General features: G+C 33.8%; 1 protein-coding gene across 3 annotated transcripts in view; it reads right to left on the reverse strand.

Moving 5' to 3' along the window:
- Positions 1-1,247: 1,247 nt before the first annotated feature.
- LOC124355293 (neuroblastoma-amplified sequence-like) overlaps positions 1,248-14,506 on the reverse strand; it is a 73,553-nt gene continuing 60,294 nt past the window's right edge. Inside the window, exons 35-43 of one of the 3 annotated variants that reach the window (XM_046806365.1) lie at positions 11,576-11,724; positions 11,380-11,430; positions 10,507-10,611; positions 8,842-9,015; positions 8,136-8,280; positions 6,983-7,179; positions 5,732-5,840; positions 3,782-3,910; positions 1,248-1,549 (exon numbers count right to left, since the gene is read on the reverse strand). In XM_046806365.1, coding sequence (XP_046662321.1) covers positions 1,340-1,549; positions 3,782-3,910; positions 5,732-5,840; positions 6,983-7,179; positions 8,136-8,280; positions 8,842-9,015; positions 10,507-10,611; positions 11,380-11,430; positions 11,576-11,724 — 1,269 coding nt within the window. In that variant the 3' untranslated portion in view covers positions 1,248-1,339. Of the gene's footprint in view, positions 1,550-3,781; positions 3,911-5,731; positions 5,841-6,982; positions 7,180-7,411; positions 7,592-8,135; positions 8,281-8,841; positions 9,016-10,506; positions 10,612-11,379; positions 11,431-11,524; positions 11,725-14,506 lie in introns of those variants that run through there. The other 2 variants (XM_046806364.1, XM_046806366.1) reach the window with 2 other exon arrangements.

Consider the following 14,506-nt stretch of genomic DNA (forward strand, 5'->3'; position numbering starts at 1 on the left):
TCACCCACTTGTGTGGACCACATGTTCGAAACTGAAAGATGTGTTTCTGCTACCAGTCAAAATGAATTTTATCTGTTTGGTTTTATTTGAAAACATCTAAACTGTCTATATTTTCAACGATTTGAACAAATGTCATTACATTTATGTATATTATTATTAAGTGAAAATTAAAAACTTCTTAACCCTATGCACTCAAAGGCAGTATTTATAATTTGTCCTTGGAGCTTGTATGGCCAGCTCAAATACTGTAGCTGAATATATTTATAAACCTTTATATTTATTCGTGTCTGATTAAAGTAAAACATAATCTTGGTGACTTTTCTCTTAGAAATAACATTCATCAATATCCTACTAGAGGCAGCTTATGTTTAGATCAGCCCTACTGAAGATTAAGAAAATCACAATGTATGTATTCTTTTATCGGTATCAGTTTGTTTAATAAACTACCTCTTACCAGTCATAACATTAGTCTTAGTAAATTCAAATCAGTGATGTATAGATGGCTGTTAAATAGACCTTTTTATAGTATAGATGAATATCTGGCATAATCTGTGATAGATGTTTAATTTTAAACCTATCTGTATTGTAGCCTACCTAAATGTTTAACTGTCAATCAGTTATTAATTCACTTTCTGTAGAATCTGTTAATACATGTATTTATTGTTGATTGTCCGTGCTTAGTTAAACGTAAAATACTATTGTTTCATCTCGGCCAGTCAGGGTTTTCATGTGAAGTAATGTTTAATATAATATATTGTGAGCTAATATTCTATTGAAGTTTTGGTAACGATTTCAATGCATTTTAATGATTTTATGATGACTAATAAAGATTCTTGATCCATTGGCCGCTGCAATTTTGTCAGAAGCTTGGATAAATTCTTACCGTAATGTTATTTCAGCTCGTAAGGCCAGCATCACTGGCCACTAAACATAGCATTTATTTTCTAATATTCTCGGCTATGGTCCACCAAGCTGAGAGGACAACTACCTGTAATTTCACCTGATCTGAGCAAGAGATCAGTATAGGTGACATTTAATGGCCTAAAAATGCAAAGGTTAGTATAGCCAAACAATACTGCTACTCAAATGACCTTGTGTTGAACAAGGAAACTGCAAATGGTTTCCTCTGAAAAAGTTTATTCTGAGACATTTCTTGTGTGGGTGGGGTTTGAGCCCTCCAAAGTAAAATCCTGGGTGCACCAGTGAATTACACTAATATTGACACTGTAGGTATAAATAACAAAAAATAAAATATAAATAACTTTATTATTTTATTAAATTATAACAGCACAGTATAACATATATAATGTAACAAGGTTGGTTATATGAACCTGGTCTGCTAAGACAGGCAAGTTGAAGCTTGCTGGAACACAATGGCATCATCAGTACAGTTAGCTGCAATCAGCTGATCGGCCGCTCGCTCGCACAAGTCTTTACTTGATTGTAACAGCACCTCCTTTATTCGGGGGAAGATGGGAGATTGTACCAGTTCTCCCAATAGCTCAGTCTCAACCACTCTTCTTGCTAGTTCCTTCGATATCAGTGTCTCCTAAACAATTTATTTTACATTACAACCTTTTCAATTCTGAATATACCTCTATTAGTTGTGAAACAAAACATAACTCATTTAAGTAACTAAGCTAAATTTTAACAACTGATTACTAATTCTGTTTGATAAAATAATTAGAATATGAATAAATACTGGTTAAATTTAATTAATTAAAAAATAAATTTGTATACCATTGAATTTTTAGCACTCTAATAATAATACATTTTAAACTATATTTTGAGAAAATTATGAAGACAATTTTTGGAAAAAAAAACGAATTGGTATTCTCTATCTAGATAATGTTATAGAAGAAACTAGTAATCAAACTAAATTCTTAATAAATTTTTAGTTTTTAATGATTAACCTCGCATCCTACAAGACTTGTCGATGGGGTTCAAAAATTAATTATTATAAACATTAATATATGTATTAAATGTTTGTACTTTTGGTCAGGTACTTATTTTCTATACAACATGAGGAACAATATAAAACTAAACTCTAACAATAAAAAAAATAACAAATATGCAGCAAACAATACTGCCTTAATGATTAAACAATTTCATAAAATTACAAATGATTTGTACTCAAAAATTTTAAGTTGATCTCTTTCTTTCTTTTCAGTGCATAATGTATAATTTGTACGTTAAATGGACAATAAAATACTCCGCAATTAATTTGCCACAGAAAGTATATTTCTAGTTATCTGAACTCGGGCCAACCAAAATTGCTCTATGAATGATAATGTATATAAGAGGGTCAGGCGAAAGTAAGGTCCATTTCTCTGTATCTATTCGATCGCAATGCACATGCAGGCCACTCCCAGGATGCCTTGCGTACGAAATGATGCCATTTGCAATTAAATCATTATCGAGTGCTGTTTACTGTGTGCATTTAAGATGTTCAAAGCAATTGATCAACCCGCCGACTGCGAAATACCATCAGTTATCCGGTCTTTGACAGCAAGGAACATTCCAGAAATGGATATTTGTTGACAGATAAGTGAAGTTTACACTAATGCATTCTAGATGGATGGGAAAATGTATAGATGAACTGCAATATGGCCGGCCATCAGTGATCACGGAAGATTTGTTCAACGTCGTTGATGAAAACATTCGTGAAAATCAGCGATTTATCATTTCATCAGAGCACTGGAATTTTTGACCGTAAGTAAAACAAAATTGCACAAAATTGTCTCTGAACATTTCACAATTTGTGCTCATGTTAGGTTCCCATTCTGCTTACTGAGGAACACAAGATAAGAAGAATGGGTTATGCTCTTGAGTTTTTAGTCTGATATCATGAGGAAGGTGATACACTTTTAGAGAGCGTTGTCACAGGTGACGAGACATGGGTTTCTCACATAACACCAGTTAATTGATAGTTTTTTTACTTTTTAAAAAAACAGTAAAACAATACCTTATAAGTAAATTTTTGTATTCTTATGATGAGTTTTTTATAAACTGATAGGTGGTTGTGAAATACACTGTTAAAATAAGGTAATTTAATTATATCCATTTATTATGTAAATGTATGTTATGTTATGTATGTTATAGCTGACACCATTCGATGTTTGTATGTGTATGTAACTGTATATGTACAAATTTTGAATAAAGAAATTTTGACTTTGACTTAATGGAATAGGTCATACAACGTCACCGGTTAAAGTCAAGGCCAAACAAACAATCTCAACATGCAAGGTTATGGCAACCGTGTTTTGGCATTGCCGTGGAATATTGTTAGTCGAGTTTATGGAACAATGAAGAACAATAATTGCAGCTGCTTATTGTGATACTCTAAACTTCGGCGTACAATACAGAATAAGAGATATGTCCTTTTGACATCTGGAGTTCTCTTGTTGCATGACAACGCCAGACCCCACTCTGCTATTCAGACCCAAAATCTCATTAGATCATTTATTATGGATCAGATGTTTTGTATAAACATATATTATAACTGTACTCTCTTAAGCAAAATTAATACTGGAATTCAAATTAAAATTTTTATTTCGATACAAAATGTTACGTAGAACCGATGATTATGTTTTATTGTATTGTACCAACATTTCTCTGTAAATCAATGTATAAAATCAAACATTATTGTTAAAAAACTATGACACATTACTCAACACAACATTATAACAACATTATAAAAAAACCTTCATATTGTAATTCAAGTAGGCTCTAATACTACTCAAATAAATGATTAGAGTTACCTGCTGTTTACAATACTTACACTTGGAAGTTTGCGTAGTAGATGAGCACCTTTCAAATGAAGCCTTTTAAATTCCGGAATGAGGCACAAAGTTATAGTGAACACGCCATCAGAACAATCTTCAAGCCTCGAGATCAAATGTGCAACCTCCTACAAGATGTATCGAGTGTCAGCACACAGTTGGCAAGAAACTTCAAAAATGAAATAGTAAATACAATAAAGTTCGGGTTGAATTTAAGAATGATACATCCATTAAAGTTACTAATTACTTTTCTGACATTCTTAAATGGCATTTAGAACATAACCTTAAATTCTAGAATATTGATTACATAACCTACTCATTAAATTCCCTTGTGTAATCCAACATTTTATAATTAAAGAACTAAAAATTATTAAATTTTCAAGAACTGCAATTTTGTAATTAAGAATGATACTAGTTAAAAAATCTATAACAATATCTTTCAAGATATTAGTGTACATAACTTCACTTTTTATGCATAATAGCATAGGTAGTTCGGTGAGGAGAGTGTTAACCCTTAAACGAGAGACTTTTTGCGGGTTTTTCTACTCCCAGACGAATATACATTATAAAATATGGTAAAAAAACTTGAACTTGCTGCCGACAGAGTGCATAGAAGCACTGTTTACACAGAAATGTGGTTTTCAGTGAACTTGTCGAGAGAGAATAACACTTGAAACCATGCTAAAAGGTAAATAAGTTTTGGTTAATTTCTAAAATCAAATATCTAAATTGAATTATTTACACTTAGCTGTAACAAGCCTGTTTTAAAACGGTTTTAGCATCATATCAGTCATACAGACCTTCTGTATAAGTTCTATTCTGACTACGTATGGACAAATATTAATGGGATAATATGAGGGCGACTCAGAAAGTATATGATATCTTTGGGTTGGCATGGTAGAATTAGAATTGCTATCTCAGAATCTGAGTGACCTCATACTTGGTGTCGTCCAACTCGATAGTGAGTTGTTTCTTTTTTGTTTACTCTGAACATGTAGTGGTTCGTAATTAATAACAATAAATTACATTAATAAAGTAAAAATTATTTCAATATTAGAGTGGAGACGTCTTATTGGTGATAATTTGATCTTGGTATAAACAACTTTGATAGTTTGAATGGGGGCTTGATCAACATCTGCTGTATACATGATAGAAGTTTTTATAGAGAAAGCAATATCTCTCTCTCTTGTGCAGTCTTATGATTCGTCAGATTCTAACAGATCAGGAGAGAAACTTTATTTTAATTTGTATAAAACAGCTGATTTTTAAAGTGGCTGACATGTTTCATGCTCGAATTTACTAACCATGCATATGCATAGATACTTTCACGAGGAAGGTTTCTTTGTATAGAACATTCCTGGGGCGGACACTGGTGGAAATTGGATTCTGCTGTGTCTGATGAAGTGTGTCTTACTGCAAGAACATTCTTAACTTCATTAGATAGTTTAAAATCATTAGGATTAAAATTTATGAGAATTAAATTTCTTTTGGCTGTAAGAAAATATCCAAATAAAATAAATTTATCACAATAAAGTTATTCAAAAACGAAATACGATGTTCGAATGAAAATATGACACGAATATACTAGCAATTGTGAGCTATGAATTTTGAACCAGTAACTGAACTTGTTCGATGTGAACTATGAATCACCAAGGCCACCAGAGATGGCATGCAGAAATACTGTGAAACCATCAATTTATTTATTATATACACTTGATGTAATCAATAACGTTTGTTGAATAAGATTCACATGAATATCAATGCGACAATGTGAAAAGGATGACAACATTACAAGACATGGTTACATTTTTAAAATGCTCCACATCGTACTTTGAAACCCAGAAGGATAAATAACATGATTATTTATTTCTCCATTTGTATTTTTCAATTTAAACATCAGTTATTTTCAGATGACTATCCTTTGTAGTACTTTGTTTCAACATACTCACTTCTTCTTCAAACACATTCTTTCTGAATATTCTTTGCAGCGTGAGGAACTTTTCACCATTGGAAACTTCAGCCATAGTCTCTATCAGCTCAAGATACCAGCTCGTATCACTAAAACCAACATATCATGACATCAAGATTTGTTAGATGTCAAAAATATTTAAAAATAGACTCGATACAATAGATAGATTTGATACAATAGATACAGTGATAAGAAAAGCCTGGGTGTTGTAAATTGATAAAGTTGTGTTCCAATGTACTACATATTTCTGATTAATTCTCACTACACTCTAATGGCTATCTAGGAAACAATTACCTTGTTGAGTTTTCATAACATAAAAAACAGTGTAATCAAAAAAGATATTTCTGATCATTGCGTATTTTGCAAGTTTGCAATATGAGTAGGTTTTGTGCTATATTTCGATTAGTGCTTTTGTCATTATGGCAGGAACTAGTTGTAATAATGATGGCCACCCCCAAGTTCTTCTTCCAATGGGCGGCCTATTGCCATGCACTGAAGCCTGAAGGGCTTTTTGTGTATCCTGAAAGAATACTATAATACCAGTTAGTTTACAGTGTCTGCAGTTCTACAAACAGCTGATCAGGTCCTGCTGGGGAAATTTATTACCCTGTTCAGACAACCAAAGATGGCTTAGTGCTGCCTTGCTTTGCAGGGCAGTCAAAGAGCAGGCGATCAGCAGTTTCTTCTTGCCCGTCACACAATCTTGACAGAGCGGAACCTCAGAGAAAATACTGACTCAGTGAAGATGTATCCTCAGGTGTCAATCTTCTGGTTTGCCTACGTCTGCTGAATTAGGTATCAGTTTTGTGACTTTCCTGAAGAGGTTGACAAGTGAGATGTGGATAACTGTATATCCAATGTATTTATTCAGGAAATAAACCAGCACCTTGTGGACAGCACCATGTTAGCAAGAACACAATTAGCCAAAAACCAAAGAGGTAAGATAATGGACTGACTGTGGAGTATCTATGTGCGCAGCACATTGCTTCTCCAAATACCACACGCTCAAAAGTTACTAAAAGGAATAAAAGTTGTAAATAGCATAGATGATGTACTTTCGGTGCATGGAGAGCTTCTGTTTCACTGCTAAAGTATACATCCAATTACAAAGATGAGTAAAAAATGTTGCTCTTCCAACAGCAACTACAGATTTTATCTACAAAGTACAACTTGTATTTGAATATCTACAGCTATAACAGATAGAGAGCACAAAAAATAACTAATGACGTACACATCTGGCCAGGTGGAGAGCAGCAGGCTGAGTTGCTGCAGGGTGTCCCAGGAGTCACTTTGGGACAGCAGATGTTTGAACATTAGGTAGCGGCTGTTCTGGTCACACACTTGGGACAGTTTCACCGGTGTCCGGAGCACAGCCTCAGTCCGCAGTCTTAAGGCTTCCAGTTCTTCATTGTAGTTAGCTCCCAGCCTCTGGCAACATGAAAAGTGAACATCAAGTATCAGCTGTTCTGGTCACACACTTGGGACAGTTTCATCGGTGTTCGGAGCACAGCCTCAGTCCGCAGTCTTAAGGCTTCCAGTTCTTCATTGTAGTTAGCTCCCAGCCTCTGGCAACATGAAAATGTGAACATCAAGTATCAGCTGTTCTGGTCACACACTTGGGACAGTTTCATCGGTGTTCGGAGCACAGCCTCAGTCCGCAGTCTTAAGGCTTCCAGTTCTTCATTGTAGTTAGCTCCCAGCCTCTGGCAACATGAAATGTGAACATCAAGTATCAGCTGTTCTGGTCACACACTTGGGACAGTTTCATCGGTGTCCGGAGCACAGCCTCAGTCCGCAGTCTTAAGGCTTCCAGTTCTTCATTGTAGTTAGCTCCCAGCCTCTGGCAACATGAAATGTGAACATCAAGTATCAGCTGTTCTGGTCACACACTTGGGACAGTTTCACCGGCGTCAGGAACACAGCCTCAGTCCGCAGTCTTAAGGCTTCCAGTTCTTCATTGTAGTTAGCTCTTGGGTTTTGGCAACAAGACCACTTGAATTAAGTTTATAAATATCTAACAGACAAAGAGGAATTCCGTACACAATTTATTTGGTTAGCTGAAATCCAAAAATTAGATTATTTAAAGTAGTGGATATAATTTTCAAATCATCTAAATGTTAATTTTTACGGGTTACCAGTTTCAACTGTTCGTTTTTGTAGCTGTGTTAAACAATAGCAATGTCCTGAATATCTATCAGAACTTTCAAATGGTGTATGGATTTTTTATTTCACTATCAGTTTTTCATCATAATCTTTAATGTGAGCTATGATATACCTTTCAATTCTTTTCTTTTCACAATGCATGAAAATGTTCTACTGAATGAAATATCATAATTAAAAGTGGGAAATATGAATCAAAAGTAAAATTTATTTTCTTGGTTTACCTGAGAAATCTGGGCAGCCTGTTTACGAATGCTGGTAGGAAGTTCAGTTCTCTCCGTCAACGGACCAATGAGAATACTCCAAGAGTCTCCTTTCTCCCCATGAGCCAAACAGTCTTCAACCCGCTGCAGTATTGTGGTGATAAATCTAAATATAATTTGTAGATATAACTCACTTAAGTACATGTACATAAGCATTCTCGTCAAAAAAATTCCTTTCTAATATGTTACAGATTAATTGTTTTGAGAAAAACAATCCCTCTTTTTTTGGAACTGGCTATCCCTAATACACAGTGTATAGATCAAGGGAAGGATTGGAACCCTCAAAATCTCTGCTCAAACCCAAAATCTCTGCTCAAACCCAAAATGCAGTCTTGCTTACTATTTTGTTTAAGTTTTCTCCAAATTAATTACATACGTCATTGTTGTAGAACCTCTAACAAAGTAAGAAATAAATTCCAAAAGTAATGAAAATTCATATCAATAAAACACTATTACACCTAAATAATCTATTTAATAAAAGTTTATTTTACGTTCAGTGTATGTATGATAGTGAAAAAACATTTAGATGTTGACTTTCTCAATAAAAACGGAAGATTTTACAATATAAATCCAACCAATTTAATCTGGAAAATTTCTGCTTGGACATTAATGCTTAAGAAGTTGGTTAGTTTCTTCATGAAATATGAATAACGAGAGTGAAACTTACGATGCTTGGGATGGCAGAGAGTGTAACAAGTCAGTGATATAGTTGCTCAACGCTTTTTTGTGGGACAGTTTGGCGATTTTCTGTAAAACATGAGTCGAAACTGAGGCATCCAACAAGGCTGTCTGTATAATGGTAGAGATGGCATCGGAGTCCCCGCAGGCTTCATCTAGCCGTCTGTCAACACAACACGACATTACTTTCTTCAATAGAAAGCGAACAGTAACTTAATAACTTCACAAGTTGGTTATGATCCATGTTCTTGTGAGAACTGCAATCTCATCAAAGTTAGTGTCAACTGTTACTAAATTAATGTGTGTAGAGAACAGTTATGCCACGCCATATCGAACCGGCCGGCGTTTCTATTATTATTATTAACAGAACAAAATAATACCAAAACTAATACCGTAAAATGTGGAACTAGTAGTTGCTGTTAAAAACAGCCGTAAAAACAATAAATCAGCAGCAATACATAGCAGAGAGTAAATTCAGCTGATTCATCAACTTCTACATACAACTGCAATATTTAATATATTTACAAACATGCTTGAGAAAAGTGAAGACACATTATTTGTTGAAGGCATTCAGCAGTCTAGTAATGAAGCTCACACAATCTACAAGACATCATTAGGGGGTAAAACTAACAGGAGATCGCTTTTCGCCTAAACTTTTCACTGTACTAGGCTAGGACTACATACTGCATGACAAGATATTACGTTAGTAATCCGCAATGGTTTTAAAAAGTAATTTTGTATTACATCTGAAAGTCTTCAGTAGAATTTAATAAATAGTATAAGATATTTACAGTGTTACATTTCACACTTTTTTTTCCGGTTACCAAAAATGTGGTATTACATTAAGTTAGTTGAAAGTCATTTAATACGGTAGCTCTTTACATTTCAGTACCATCCCAGCTCAAAAAGCTGTTCTTAAAAATGTTACTATGTTGATTAATTCAATACATAAAGTTTTTTTATGAATACAATTCAGAATTTTATTGAGAGGATATAATTTTGAAACAAGTTCAATTAATTAATTTTGTCACTTAAATCTATTACTCAGGAGAAGTAAATTTCGCTACATTATTTTTGCTTACAAATTTATTTTAAATTGTCTTTATATACATTAAAATGTTTAAAAATATTTAAAATCTCCTGATTTTACTTTCAAATATATATTAATTTTTTTTTAATATGATAAAATGTATAACTGAAGACACTGTAAACGTACTGACATCACCGTCATGCGGCTGCACTTCATACAATAGCGCTGAGTGGCTACTCCTACGTCAGATCTCAGTTGTGGCTTAGAGAGAACTCCCAGCCCCAGCTCGATGAGTTATTCCTCTCCCCCACTTGCTTACAACTCCGTGAACCAATCACATGCAAAATTATTTTATATGGGAGCCCATCTACTCGACTCAAGCTATGACTCACCAGCCTGACTACGCAGTTTATTCTATTTTTAGATATCATTTGTTTTTATACATTTTTCGTATTTTTAAACATTGCGTTTAATTTATTCTAGTTCAATAATTGACTAATTCTTAATTTGACTTAATAATCAATCTTTAACACAAGTACATTTAATGATGATATTTAAGAGTCACACTTGAACTGTTTTATTAATTATTTAATATTTTATAAAAAGGAAAAAAATAAAACTTACACAAGATAGTTTCTGATATTCTTGGACGAGTCTCTTTCCAAATACCAAACTTGCAGTAGGTAGTCTTTCAATTCTTGGATCTTTAGGAAATCTGGATTCTCATTTCTGAAATCAGTTATACAATCAGTGTTTATGTAAATATATAATTGTAAACAGTTTAAGCCCTTAACAGTTTCTGACATAATACATTCTGTTTATAGCAAAAGTACAAAATTGTGCCACTGTCGTTTCAATGCGTTTGTCCCACTTTATTCTGTAATTTGTTGAACTATTACGCATGATGTACTGCAACTTGGTCACACAGCATTCACACAGTTTTGGCATTTTCCATCCAATTTGAGCCTTTCCTTATGTTCCTCTGTATACTCTTAGTGCAATCTTTGTTTATTAGAATTTAACAAAAATGCCTTTATTTATGAGAGTATTTTAGCAAACAACTGTTTTTCAAATCAACTCAGGTCAACATTTAATACTAATTAAAAGTAACAAAAATACCTCAACCACAGCTCAGCGCCCACAAAATACTTGGTATTGTTTAAAAATTCCTTCATCTTGTCTTTAAAAGATGAACAAGATATAATGTTTGTAATATGTTCGGTGAAGCTATTACAAATGCTAGAACCAAAATAAGAGAAGCCTCTTCTTCCAACTTCCAGCCTCACTTACGGAAAGTGAGGCCTTGGCGGATGCTTCGTCTAGAAACCTTCTCCCGAAGCAACACTTTCTTGCTGAGGTATTGCGGTTCTCTACATTTGAGAACCTTGTGGACCATGCAACACGTGAGTAGACACCGTCTCCACGGGAAGTAACTTGACAGCATCCCGGAAAGGAGAGACATGATAAACTGTCTCACGATAATGCACTGATACTCACGTGAGATGCTGCTGGCGGCCACAGTTCAGCACAACGTCTATCATGGCCTCCCTTGAGTCCACATCCAGTTTCAGGACACTCTGGTGGCAAAATATCGCTCTCTTCACAAAACTCCTACTGTCACGATAATGCACTGACTACTCACGTGAGATGCTGCTGGCGACCACAGTTCAGCACAACGTCTATCATGGCCTCCCTTGAGTCCACATCCAGTTTCAGGACACTCTGGTGGCAAAATATCGCTCTCTTCACAAAACTGAGCAGGTCTGCCGCACTCATCTTCTGGAAGTACATCCGCAGAGCTTCAAACTGTTCCAGGGGTTGCCTACAAGTTGCGCTCAGACACTAAACATAAATTGTAAACAGAAATTATACTGTAATAATTAAAATATTTTTAAGTTTATTCATTATATATAAAATAATGAATAAACATGTTTATATACTTATAAACATTTTTTATATATACATATAAAAAAGACTAAATAGTTGTAAAAGATATCCATAAAATGTATTTTCCAGTTACAATTTTACCTCTAAAGTCTCAGCTGATTAAAACTAACTACGTACACTTCATCTAAAATTTAGATTAGTGCTGAAATTTATCACAATGCGGACTAACTTTTATGGCTGAGCGTATCTCAGTGGGTGTGAATTCATTTACGTGACAACAGCAGAACAATAATATCGCACTGTATCAAACTGCCTGATGTGTATATGATTATTTTTAAAAGCACATCACAATACACGCAACAAATACTGTAAAATATAAAATTAATTGCTGCTATAAAAATATCTGAGGAAAACAATAGATCAGTAGAGCTACAAAGTGGAGAGTGAAATCATCTGATTTTTCAACTTCAATGTTTAACTGCAATCTATAAAATATTTATAAATGTGTTTGAGAAACTCTCTAACTCTGTCTACAATATTATTTAACTAATAGAAGGTAAAATTAAAAAGAGATTGCTTTATGACATGTACATGAACATGCTGCTATGTCCAGCTGTTGCATGATCTTCACTAATCCACAACGGGATAATTGGTTCAAGTTATGCAACTGAAATTATTTGTCCCAATTTAAGAGTTAGAAACAAGCTTTTTACGTAATCTTCATCTTCTTAATCTCCACAATCTACTTAGGCTATAAGGATTCAATCGAAAATCTTAAACGTAAAGAACATAGTAAAATTTTAAAGGTTACAATGAATTATGTTACTAAAACATTAAAATTTGAAAAACATTCTAAAAATGGTGATCACTTAATACTATATAAAAATTATGTAACCCCATATACAAACGTGAGTTTTTGTTTCTGATATTTGTCCCTATATGGTTGTGTAGATGATTATAAAATCATTTTAACACTATACTATAACATTGCTAGATACAATTATTTAATAGTACTGTACAAACAGTTTAAGTTAAAATAAATTTAAATTCAGTTTTTTTTAATTAACACTATCAAATACTAATATTGCTTATCCGTTTTGATCTGAACACAAATAAAGCTATAAATAAACTTGAAGATGAATTCTCTGAATTTGAAATTTACATATTACTAATAAAAAACAATAAAAGTGTAATAGGTGGTTTATACTTCTCAATTATAAATAAACATTGTTTTGAAAACATGAAAACTATTTATATAAGCGTTTTAATTACTACTACTCCGGCTGTTCTAATATTAGTACATGACTCATGGCACAGTGAAGGTGTTAACAATGTATTCTGTAACTATAGATGTATCATAGTTTAACACATTAACAAAGTTAAGCTCCAGTTCAACTTCCTTTTAGTGCAGCATCTAGAATATGACACTGTCACAGACTTGACTTGAAATCTGGAATCATGTTCACCTGAAGAGATCCAAAATAAACCAGCGATGAAGAAGCTCTCAAAATGAACTCTTCACACCATTTCTACATTTTGGAAAAAAAGCAATGATGGTGTTTCCTTCTTTTAGACGTCACGCCTTGATACTACAATAAATGCCAAAATTTATTTTCTTGTTAGTCATCCACTATCGCTTGTGACGTGATTTGTTTTGGTTGTGATTTATGTGCAGTGACAAAGTGCTTGCCTTCATTTATTTCTGTCTGGAACTCAAACTATTGACAGGTATGATAATTTTAATACTTTTTATGCATTTCATTTCTTATACCTGATGAAGAGGGTAGATTTCAATGCTCGAAACGTAGTGTTACAGATTTTGTAACCTATAACGTTGACAAATGTCTGTGCGTAATAAAATATTTACAATAGTTCAGGAGAGAAATAAGAGACAAAAATTGAATCATTGTGAGGTGTTAGACGTGGTGGCTGTAGCTTTAGTTGTTGTTGGCTGCCTGACTGGAGGCCAAAAGCATGGCAATTGTCAGAACGGGCAAAACGTGAATGGACCATTATTGGTCACTTCTAGATAAACTTCTCAAAATCTGTTAGATACCTTAGGTTTGTTAGTTCATTTTTCAGAATCACCAAAGCGGTTAATTTTGATTGATTGTTGACTGATCTCTTGATCTGCTAATGTACTTTAATGTATTATGTGTTATTTCTTTGGTCTGTGCTTTGATTAATTTCTTTTCAGTGGAATGAGGTTCCTGATGTATTATGCTAACCTCATCCCAATTCATAAATGATCTTTAGACCAGTAATGATGTGCAATTTTTTACTTTTCTGTTAGCCCCTTTCTCGTGTTTTCTTCGTGTTCTTTTATCCTAATGTTTAATGGTCTTTTTTTCTCTGTATTATAAGGAATGCAAGAAGCTTGATAGTCTGTAGCCAAACAATGAGGCTTCCTCTACTTCCAAAGTGTAGTGTTGAGACTAGCATCATCTTCTACTGGTGCGAGATCTAATCACTTCAAAGCTCTCAAATGTTTAGATGAACCACATATTTAGTTCACCAACTAATCTATATAAACTCCTAGATTAACACATTCACTGCGGTGGACACACATTACTACTATTCCGGCTGTCCTAAATCGGTACATGGCACATGTTGCAGTAAAGGTGTTAAAAAATTATCATGAGTTGTAGAGAATGTGTAGAATCATACAGTCTACCCATCTATCTCTCACATGTGGAAGTAAAAAACGGGTCTTTTGTTTTTGTTTTTATGTTTATTT

The sequence above is a fragment of the Homalodisca vitripennis genome, chromosome 2, assembly GCF_021130785.1.
Source record: "Homalodisca vitripennis isolate AUS2020 chromosome 2, UT_GWSS_2.1, whole genome shotgun sequence".
In the NCBI taxonomy this organism is placed as follows: Eukaryota; Metazoa; Arthropoda; class Insecta; order Hemiptera; family Cicadellidae; genus Homalodisca; species Homalodisca vitripennis.